The sequence below is a fragment of the Leucoraja erinacea genome, unplaced genomic scaffold (genome assembly GCF_028641065.1).
Source record: "Leucoraja erinacea ecotype New England unplaced genomic scaffold, Leri_hhj_1 Leri_115S, whole genome shotgun sequence".
NCBI classification, from domain to species: Eukaryota; Metazoa; Chordata; class Chondrichthyes; order Rajiformes; family Rajidae; genus Leucoraja; species Leucoraja erinaceus.
The window spans coordinates 171,894-182,616 of record NW_026575407.1 but is presented as its reverse complement, the minus strand read 5'-3'; the positions used below and the strand labels follow the sequence as shown (position 1 = coordinate 182,616).

The following is a 10,723-nucleotide window of genomic DNA, read 5'->3' as shown; positions in this document are numbered from 1 at the left end:
CTACGCTGAAGCAGGCCACAGGTCACCTCCCCTGTCCAGGGAGGTGACCAGAGGCCTACTTCAGGAGTTTACACTGAAAGGCCGGGAATGACCCACGAGCAGGCCGCAAGTCACTTGGCTGGCTATGTCACGCTAAAAGGCTCGGAACTACCCCCTGAAGCAGGCCACGGGCTGCCTCACCCTACTTCAGGGTGAAAGAAAGGGGATGTCACTGAACAGGCACCAGGGCTGCCGTTGGTTTCTAGGGCTTGGCTCTGAAGTAATGCAGATGGGTTGACGCCAATCCTGGTGGGAGAGAGATTGGTATCATCGAGGTGGGGAGGGGGGGAAAGAGACTGGCGGAGTGGCATTGAGGACCGTGTCAAGGAACTGCAGAAGCTGGTTTGTGACGGGGATGAGCCTCGAGATGCCGGGGGGGGGGGGGGGGGGGGGGGCAGGGGAAGCGTCTCTGGGGGAGGGAGTGTGGGAAGGAAAGGGCGACGTTTCGAGTCCTCTCGAAGGCCCGAAACGTCGGCCGTTCCTTCTGCCGGCCCCGCTGTGATCACTCCAGCGCATCGCGTCTTATCTCCAGCGTCGATCTATCGTGTGTTTTTTTTGAGGGGTTTCGGTCAAAGCGAGGAGGTTAAATAATGACCGGCTTTTGGAAGGAGAGTTTAAGAAAGGACTGCAGATGCTGGAAAAAAAAAAATCGAAGGTATGGACAAAAAAAAATGCTGGAGAAACTCAGCGGGTGAGGCAGCATCTGTGGAGAAGAGGAGGGTCTCGACCTGAAGTGTCACCTGTTCCTTCGCTCCATAGATGCCGCCTCACTCGCTGAGTTACTCCCGCATTTTTGTCTGTCTTGGAAGGAGAAGGAGCTGGGGGTCAAGGAAGTTTAAAAAGAAAAAATGTTTAACAGCAGAAGGACAAAACCTCCTCCGCATCGGACATGGTTTTCAGACATCTCCACTGACAGGCCGGGGGATTACTCTAAAGCGGGCCTCAGGTCAGGTCACCTGGTTGACTATGTCACACTAAAGGCCGGGAATTGCCCCGCAGCAGGCCACAGGTCACCCTCAAGGTTGTGTCAAGGACCACCACCACCACCCAGTCCCAGAGGAACCCGTGGTGTACAAGCACTAAAGGCTGGGATTTACCCCCCGAGGAAGGCCACAGGTTACCTACCCTGTCCGACTAAAGCCTGGGGCCTACGTTGAAGAAGGCCACAGGTCACCTCCCTTGTCTGACTAAAGGCTGGGGCCTACGTTGAAGCAGGCCACAGGTCACCTCCCTTGTCCGACTAAAGGCTGGGGCCTACGTTGAAGCAGGCCACAGGTCACCTCCCCTTGTCCGACTAAAGGCTGGGGCCTACGTTGAAGCAGGCCACAGGTCATCAGTGGCCTACTTCAGGCTAAAAGAAAGGGGACCACACAGAACAGGCCCCAGTGCTGCCATCTGTGCCGGGGCTTGGCTCTGAATCAATGCAGATGGGTTGACGCCAACTCTGGGCGCATGGGGGGGGTTGGGGGGGTGGGGAGACCGTGTCAAAAATCCAGACCAGCTTTAGAGACAGAGAAAGAGAGAAAGAGAAAGAAAAAAAATTAAACTGGTGCCTAGTGGTGTGTCTGGAACGACTGAAGAGCACAGGACAAGAGGTGGTGGCTGGTGTATGGTTTACTGGAGTCGTGGAGATTGGACCTCGGGGTCAGCTGGTGAATCGATGGCAGTCGGGGTGGGGGGAACCGGTCGAGCAGATAGTGGAGACCCCCCCCTTCGCAGACTTCCCTCACGCACGCACACACACACACAAACAAGGCCCGGTTGACTTTCCTGGGCCTCCCCTCCGCACCACCACCACCATCGAGGCCGGCAGCCAGCGGTTGGTTAGAGCGGGGCGCCGGGGCGCTCCAGATTCCGTAGACGGCGGCGCCGCAGCTCGGCGGCGTCCGGCTCCCCCAGCCGGGCGCCCTCCTCCTCGTCTTCGTCGTGGCCGCGGCGGCTGCCAGGCGAATCTGGCGCCGTGTAGCCCACCGCCCCTTCCAGGTCGCTCGGTCCTGCAGGTCGGGGGGGGGGGGAGGGGGAGACACACGGTCATTTGGTGGTCTACGAACCACCCCCCCCCCCCGCCTCTCCTGCACCAGGTATAGTACAGACACCCCCTCCCCCCCCACCAGCTTGAACACGACGAGCAATCGGCACGCACGTGCGCTTACGCAAAGGCGAGCACTGCGCAGGGGGGCCGCAATGGAGGAATGTTGTGTGGGAGGAGTGGGGGGGGATGGAAAGAGAGAACACAGGAGGACCAGGTGTAGCAATGTTACAAAATTTTAAGATTTTAAAAATCAAGTCTGCAATTTATCCCATCAGATAAAGCATAACAATAAGTTTAATTTGACACCAAATTCACTTTCATATCTCAAGTATTAAAAAAGTTATGGCCATTTTCATACTCGGAAATTAGCATCTTGTTCCCTATTGATTTTCAATGGACATTACAAAAAAGCTGTGATCTTGGATAGTCAAAAGACCATTTCTTAAGGAAAGATTAACATTTTTAAATAGCCTAAGTGCCAAAGATTATTCACAAATAATTCACAATATAACATGATTTTTTATATCTAATTTACATTAATTTATAGGCCAAATGGAAGGAATTTAGTGTTCAATTGCTGTAAATAAATGCCCATTTAAATCGGCTTTCTAGTGGGTTCATGTGAACGCGCTGGTTTAGAACGTTGACATCGCGCTGGATTAGTGCCCTCAAATGCCGAGAAAAATACTGCGGGATATAAAAAGCCCAAAATGAAATACTCGCTATAGATAACTTGATATACAGGGTTATATATATGCCCCATTTAATGTAAAAATAAGGTACATACCTTTAATTGTTTGCTTTATAAAACCCTGGGGCTGCGAGAGGTTGCGGAATGAGACAGTAATTTTAAAACTATTATAAGGCACGAGGCCTATAAAACTAATAATACCCTTTTGCGACGGGTCTTGCAGCGATTTTTCGTTAATGATTTACTAGGCTGAACATCTGCGGTTAGAACAGCCTAGTAAAAGCGTTTTTTTAAACCGCCCCCCCCCTCCAAACAGCGCCAAAAATGCGGACATAGCTGTGGGGCAGATTCCCAATGACGATTCAGGTAGGTTTTGTAACATACCTACCAGGTGTGGTGGGATGGGGAGAGAGAGGGGGAGACAAAGGTTTGACACAGTGGGGGGGGGGAAACAAAGGGGGGACCCAGTGGGGTGGGGGGGGATGGGGAGAGAGGGGGGGGCAAACAAAGGGGTACCCGGTTTGGGGGAGGGGGGGCGAGGTGGGGAAAACAAAGGGGACCCAGTGGGGGGGGGGGGGAGAGAGGGGGAGACAAACAAAGGTACCCGGTTTGGGGGAGGGGGCGAAACAAAGGAGGACCCGCCGCGCGATCATTTATAACATGGTCGGCGCCCTTTATGTGGCCACTCTTTGGATACCTCCCGGTGGGGCGAAACGAAGGTTTGACTGCAGCTTGCTGCGTGTGATGGTACTCATTCATTCATTCATTACGGAGAGATAATATTCCCAGCCTCCTATTATAGAGGAGACGTGGCCTAAATGTAAAGCCGGCATGTTTCAAGCGCTCGCACGGTGGCCTGTTACCTATTTCCTCGGGAGCCGGTGCTGGTTCTGTCGAGGTGGTGTCGGCCGCTGGAGCGGGAGTGGGAGAGGGGGGCGCTCCCGGTGAATCTGCCTGCGCTCCCGCTGCCGGCTCCGGCGACTCCGTGCTGGGCGCCGCTCGCTCGGTTGTCGTCGGCCTGGGGGGGCTAGAGAGAGAAGGCCGTGAACGCAAAGACCCTCCCCAGCCCGAACCCGCAGTCACCTCACGTTACCCCCTCCCCCCCCCCCATCAGCCGCCTCATACAACACGTAATCCTCCGACACTTTCCCCGCCTCCGACACTTTCCCCGTTCACGTGCACCACCTCGAGCCGCATCTACCGTATCCGCTGTTCCAGGTGTGGACTCTTACACATCGGCGAGACCACATATCTGGGAGTCCACATCTCTGAGGATATGACATGGGCATCACACGCCTCAGCACTGGTGAGTAAGGCAAGGCAGCGCCTTTACCACCTCAGGCAATTGAGGAAATTCAGAGTGTCTCCGAGGATCCTCCAGTGCTTCTACGCAGCGGCGGTGGAAAGCATCTTGTCCGGGAACATTACCATCTGGTTCGGGAATTGCTCTGCCAAGGACAAGAAGGCTCTGCAGAGAGTAGTGCGTTCGGCCGAACGCACTATGGGAACTTCACTCGCCCCCCTGCAGGAACTATACAACAGGAGGTGCAACTCCAGAGCAAACAAAATCATGGGAGACCTCTTCCACCCCTGCAACGGACTGTTCCAGCCGCTACGGTCAGGCAAACGCCTCCGTTGCCATGCGGTGAGAACGGAGAGGTTGAGAAGGAGTTTCTTCCCAGAGGCAATTCGGACTGTAAACGCCTTATTCACCAGGGACTAACTCTACAGAACGTTTTTCCTTCTATTATTTATTATGTAAAAGAATATGTGTGTTATGATTGTGTTTATAATTTGTTTGGTTGTTTTGTTGTTTGTCTTTTGCACAAAAGTCCACGAGCATTGCCACTTTCATTTCACTGCACATCTCGTATGTGTATGTGACAAATAAACTTGACTTGACTTGACCAAGCGTAGTTTGGGCGATCGTTTCGCTGAAAACCTTCACTCAGCACGCCTGAACCAACCTGATCTCCCGGTTGCCAAATTCCCCATCCCATTCCCACACAGACCTTTCTGTCCTGGGCCTCCTCCATTGTCAGGGTGAGGCTAAAACGCAAATTGGAGGAACAGCATCTCATATTTCGCTTGGGCAGCTTACACCCCAGTGGTATGAATATTGATATCTCTAACTTCAAGTAACCCCGGCATTCCCTCTCCCTCCATCCCTCCTGCACCCAAGTCACACCAGCTACTCGTTGTCACCCAACAAACAACTAACGTCGGCCTGTTTCCATTTCTTTTTTGCATATCATTCATTCATTGAAATGTCGTTACTTTTTTGTACATCTTTCATTCATTGAAATGTCGTTACTTTTTTGTAAATTTCATTCATAATATTCATAATACTACACTAGTCCCACCTGCCATATCCCTCCAAACCCGTCCTATCCATGTACCTGTCTAACTGTTTCATAGATGTTGATGTAGTCCCAGCCTCAACTACCTCCTCCGGCAGCTCGTTCCATACACCCACCACCCTCTGTGTGAAAAAGTTAACCCTCAGATTCCTATTAAACCTTTTAACATTCACCTTGAAGTATGTCCTCTGGATATAGAAACATAGAAAATAGGTGCAGGAGGAGGCCATTCGGCCCTTCGAGCCAGCACCGCCATTCATTGTGATCGTGGCTGATCGTCCCCTATCAATAACCCGTGCCTGCCTTCTCCCCATATCCCTTGATTCCACTAGCCCCTAGAGCTCTATCTAACCCTCTCTTAAATCCATCCAGTGACCTGGCCTCCACTCAGATTCAGATTCAGATTCAATTTTAATTGTCATTGTCAGTGTACAGTACAGAGACAACGAAATGCATTCCCCTCTGTGGCAGGGAATTCTATAAATTCACAACTCTCTGGGTGAATGTTCTACCTATGCTCTGTGCTGTGTTGTTTAAGGGGCTTTTTGGATTGGCACATGTTAGTGCAGAGGGAATGCAGGGACATGGTTCACATGCAGGCTGAGGAGATCGGGTTTTGACTTGATGCGGTGGTTGGCTCGGAGGTGATGGGCCGAAGGGCCTCGCTGGTTCCCCCCCCCCCAAATGCCCACCTGAGGGTGGCCACCACGGCGAGATACTGGTGGATGTGGACCATGGCAGCGTCGAGCAGCGTGTGGATGTTCTGCAGGCACTGGAGCCGGGCCTCCAGGTTCTGACGTTCCTGCCCTTCCATCGCACGCAGCTCCTCTTCCGTCAGCCCGGCAAATCCCGACGGGGGCAACGGCATCGGAGGCATCGCTGAGGGAACGGGGGGGTGGGGGGAGAAGAGAAGAGGTTTAGGTTTATTGTCAACACCTGCAGTAGCGATGTTACAAAATTTACTTCAGCGACGCTGCAGTTTTGGCCGTGTGCGCGGTTTTGGCGCCTTTGGGGGGCGGGATTAAAGTCCAGTTTTCTACTGCCTGTCAGAGAGGGATTTCCTCTGGCTGCTAGCTGCTGAAGAAAAATCGATCAGACTTCCGTTCCCTTCCTTCAATTTTTTTTTAAATCACGAGACAATTAAAAAATTATATTCAAATAAAATGCGACTTCTAACGCCTACAACGTGACGGATCGCAAGAACGGGACAAAACAAAGGGTAAGACGTCTATTTTACATATAACCTTGCTTCTTGGGATGGCTTTAATCTAATTTTACGTTGCGAAAATGTGATTTGGGCCCCCTTAGTGTTTTTCCTGCCGATATGGAGTTCAAATTCACCGCAAATGCAACGTTCCAATCGATTGCGTTCCATAAAAACCCACTCGCAAGATGATTAAAATGCTCTTTTTCTTTGGACAATCATGACACAAGAGCATCTAAATCGTCTATATTTTGTGTTATTGTCTATCCATAGTTAATATTTTTATATTAAATATCAGTTTTAGTGTATTGTGCAAAAAAAAAAAAAATTTTGATTATATTGAGTGGATGTTTCTAGATTAATTTTATGGGAATTAAACATTAAAACAGATCCCGCAATCCGGCATAAGTGTTCGGACTGGAGACCGGAAGGTAGCCGGTTCGAAAGAGGCTTGGAGTGCATACTGTCGTTGTGCTGCTGGGGCAAGGACACCCTGCCGTTGCACCCAGGCTCCCTTGCCATCTTCAAATCCAGTGTAAAACACAATTGTACTCCCTGTTTTGACCATGTGAGGCTTTGCTTTGTTTGTGGTGTTTTTGATGTTTCTTTATTTTAAAATGTGCTATCCTAAATAAGATTATTATTTTTATTGTATTAAATTCCCTCCATCCGGCATATAAATTCATGACAGTGAGATTTAAAAATCATGTTATATTGTGGATTCTTGTGTGAATGGGATTAGTTTGTTATTTGGATACTTAGGCTATTTTAAAAAATAAAATCTTTTTCTTAAGAAATGGAATCGTTAATGGGAAAGTAGTGGGCAGAAAGGCATGTCATGTGTGGTTTGAAGAGCAAAAACTTGTAATTTACAATACCAAAATTGAAAAGTTGGTGCTTGCTTTGGCAGCACATATACTAAAAATTGGAACGATACAGAGAAGATTAGCATGGCCCCTGTGCAAGGATGACACGCAAATTCGTGAAGCGTTCCATATTTTTTTTTTTTCAATTAAAAAAAAAAAAAAAAAAATGTTTAAATTGAAAAGTTGAGGTGTACAGAGCTGCTTATTAGTTACAATCTGAGGAGTATGATGATGCTACTGATTATGATATGCCAATGTACCAGCTGGCAACTGATCTTCTCCATAAAGACTTGGTCTATTGCTAGAAATTGGAATTTATTTACCTATCTGTTACGGACTGACAGCATTTTATACAATAATATTAAAGTTCTGATCTTGAGAATATCACATTTTTGAATTTTCAAGGCAGTCTGGATGTTTGTTATTATTTCCGTCACAACTTTCAATTTTGTAATTGGCTCCAATTACGTAATTAACTAATTATATGGTTTAATTTCCGGTCATCCAAGTAAGATGTTTTATATTTGTTTCAGAATGCTTCAATCTATAATAACTGAAAACTTCATTCAGTTCCCTTAATTTTTAAGAAAGTGACGGGCTTAAAGGGGGCGCGAGGAAGTGTGGGGCCCGCACTGACAGGCTTAAAGGGGGCGCGGGAAGCCCCCTGCAAGTACTCATGCCCGCCCCTTCATCCTTACCGAACGGAAGTGGCGGCATTCCCACCCAAGGAGCCGTTGGGAACGGAGGGAAGGTGAAAGGAAATCCTGGGATGGAGCCCGTGGGCGGCGCTTCCAAGCCGGTCCCTGCCATGGAGTCTCCGCTCCTCGAGGAATCACCAGTAGCAGCTGGAATGTTGAAAGATAATCAAACAAGCATTGTTAATTAATCAGACAGTGTATCAGTGTATGTGTGTGTGTGTGTGTGTGTGTATGTGTATCAGTGTGTGTGTGTGTGTGTGTGTGTGTGTGTGTGTGTCAGTGTGTGTGTGTGTGTGTCAGTGTGTGTGTGTGTGTGTGTGTGTGTGTGTGTGTGTGTGTGTGTGTGTGTGTGTGTATCTGTGTGTGTGTGTGTGTGTATCAGTGTGTGTGTGTGTGTGTATCAGTGTGTGTGTGTGTGTGTGTGTGTGTGTGTGTGTGTGTGTGTGTGTGTGTGTGTGTGTGTGTGTGTGTGTGTGTGTGTGTGTATCAGTGTGTGTGTGTGTGTGTGTGTGTGTGTGTGTGTGGTTGTGTGTGTGTGTGCGTATCAGTGTGTGTGTGTGTGTGTGTATCAGTGTGTGTGTGTGTGTATCCACGTGTGTCAGTGTGTGTGTGTGTGTGTCTATCAGTGTGTGTGCGTGCGTGTATGTGTATCAGTGTGTGTGTGCGTGCGTGTGATTTCTATTCCGTTTATTATACTGTTTACAATATGGAGGTGCAGCGGGTAGAGCTGCTGCCTCACAGCGGCAGAAACCCGGGTTCGATCCCGACCGTGTGTGCGTGCTGCCTGTACGGAGTTTGCACGTTCTCCCTGTAACCTGTGTGGGTTTTCTCCGGGTGCTCCGGTTTCCTCCCACACTCCAAAAGACGAGCGGGTTTGTAGGTTAATTGGCTTGAAGAAATGTAAATAAAATTCCCCGGAGTATAGGGTAGTGTCAGTGTGCGGGGATCGCTGGTCGGCGCAGACTCGGTGGGCCGAAGGGCCTGTTTCCGCGCAGTATCACTAAATTAAACTAAACTCAGCGGGACAGGCAGCATCTCTGGAGAGAAGGAATTGCTGAGGTTTTGGGTCGAGAACCTTCTTCAGTCTCGTCCCGAAACGTCACCTATTCCATTTCTCCAGAGATAGAAACATAGAAAATAGTAAATAGATGCATTCGGCCCTTCGAGCCAGCACCGTCATTCAATATGATCATGGCTGATGATCCAACTCAGTATCCTGCACCTGCCTTTTCCTCCATATCCCCTGATCCCTTTAGCCACAAGGGCCACATCTAACTCCCTCTTAAATATAGCCAATGAACTGTGTGGCCTCAACTACCTTCTGTGGCAGAGAATTCCACAGATTCACCACTCTCTGTGTGAAAATTATTTTTCTCATCTCGGTCCTAAAAGACTTCCCCCTTATCCTTAAGCTGTGACCCCTTGTTCTGGACTTCCCCAACATCGGGAACAATCTTCCTGCATCTAGCCTGTCCAACCTCTTAAGAATTTTGTAAGCTTCTACAAGATCCCCCCTCAATCTTCTAAATTCTAGCGAGCACAAGCCGAGTCTACCCAGTCTTTCTTCATATGAAACTCCTCCCAACCGACCCTCCTCCCCTCTGTACAACATACCCAAAAATCAGGATCGTCAGACTAAAATGGAGCCCAAACTTGACGAGCAGCCCCTTCAGATCTGGGAGTGTGGGAGGAAACCGAAGATCTTCTTATAGAAACTCACAAAATTCTTAAGGGGTTGGATAGGCTAGACGCAGGAAGATTATTCCCAATGTTGGGGAAGTCCAGAACTAGGGGCCACACAGTTTAAGGATAAGGGAGAAATCTTTTAGGACCGAGATGAGGAAAACATTTTTCATACAGAGAGTGGTGAATCTCTGGAATTCTCTGCCACAGAAGGTAGTTGAGGCCACAGTTCATGGGCTATATTTAAGAGGGAGTTAGATGTGGCCCTTGTTGCTAAAGGGATCAGAGGGTATGGAGAGAAGGCAGGGATGGGATACTGAGTTGGATGATCAGCCATGATCGTATTGGAATGGCAAGAGGCTCGAAAACCTAATCCCTACTCCTGCACCTATTTTCTATGTTTCTATCTGGGGCCAACCCACACGGTCGGGGGGGAATAGGGGGTCGGCGCGTTTCAGAAACTCCGCACAGGAAAGCAACCTTTTCTCCAGCAAGCGCGCCACTGTCTGTGGAATTCCCGCGCCCCAAGTCTCCTCGTGGCTTGCCCCTCCGGACATATGCTGGATTTTTTCATGTTCTAATTAGAAAAGCGAGATAACTTGGGGACGAATGGAAGGGATCTGAGTTTTCACCAGGTTAATTCACGGGATGGCGGGACTGTCTTATGTTGACAGAATGGAGCGGCTGGGCTTGTATACACTGGAATTTAGAAGGATGAGAGGGTATCTTATTGAAACATATAAGATCAGTGAGGGATTGGACACGCAAGAGGCAGGAAACATGTTCCCGACGTTGGGGGAGTCCAGAACCAGGGTCCACACACACACACAGTTTAAGAATAAGGGGTCGGCCATTTAGAACGGAGACGAGGAAACACCTTTTCTCACAGGATGTGGTGAGTCTGTGGAATTCTCTGCCTCAGAGAGCGGTGGAGGCCGGTTCTCTGGATGCTTTCAAGAGAGAGCTAGATAGGGCTCTAGAAGATAGCGGAGTCAGGAGCCTGTCCCACTTGGGCGTCACGCAGATGGTACACGAAGGTTTTGTACATACAGACCGCACCATGCGGCATCACGTGCGTGGAACAACGCACGTAAATGATGACGCGCAAATGCGCCCAAGTGGGACAGGCCCGTCAGGGGATATGGGGGAG

At 49.4% G+C, this 10,723-nt stretch overlaps 1 protein-coding gene and 1 non-coding gene across 2 annotated transcripts in view; one reads left to right on the top strand and one right to left on the bottom strand.

The window, feature by feature from the left end:
- Positions 1-425: 425 nt before the first annotated feature.
- Positions 426-10,723, bottom strand: part of syvn1 (synovial apoptosis inhibitor 1, synoviolin) — a 57,939-nt gene continuing 47,641 nt past the window's right edge. Inside the window, exons 13-16 of the mRNA XM_055665286.1 lie at positions 7,891-8,037; positions 5,815-6,001; positions 3,626-3,789; positions 426-2,033 (exon numbers count right to left, since the gene is read on the bottom strand). Coding sequence (XP_055521261.1) covers positions 1,864-2,033; positions 3,626-3,789; positions 5,815-6,001; positions 7,891-8,037 — 668 coding nt within the window. The 3' untranslated portion in view covers positions 426-1,863. The remainder of the gene's footprint in view (positions 2,034-3,625; positions 3,790-5,814; positions 6,002-7,890; positions 8,038-10,723) is intronic.
- LOC129715399 (U6 spliceosomal RNA) lies at positions 7,221-7,328 on the top strand. Its single transcript, XR_008726495.1, has one exon. It is a non-coding gene; the product is annotated as a U6 spliceosomal RNA (small nuclear RNA).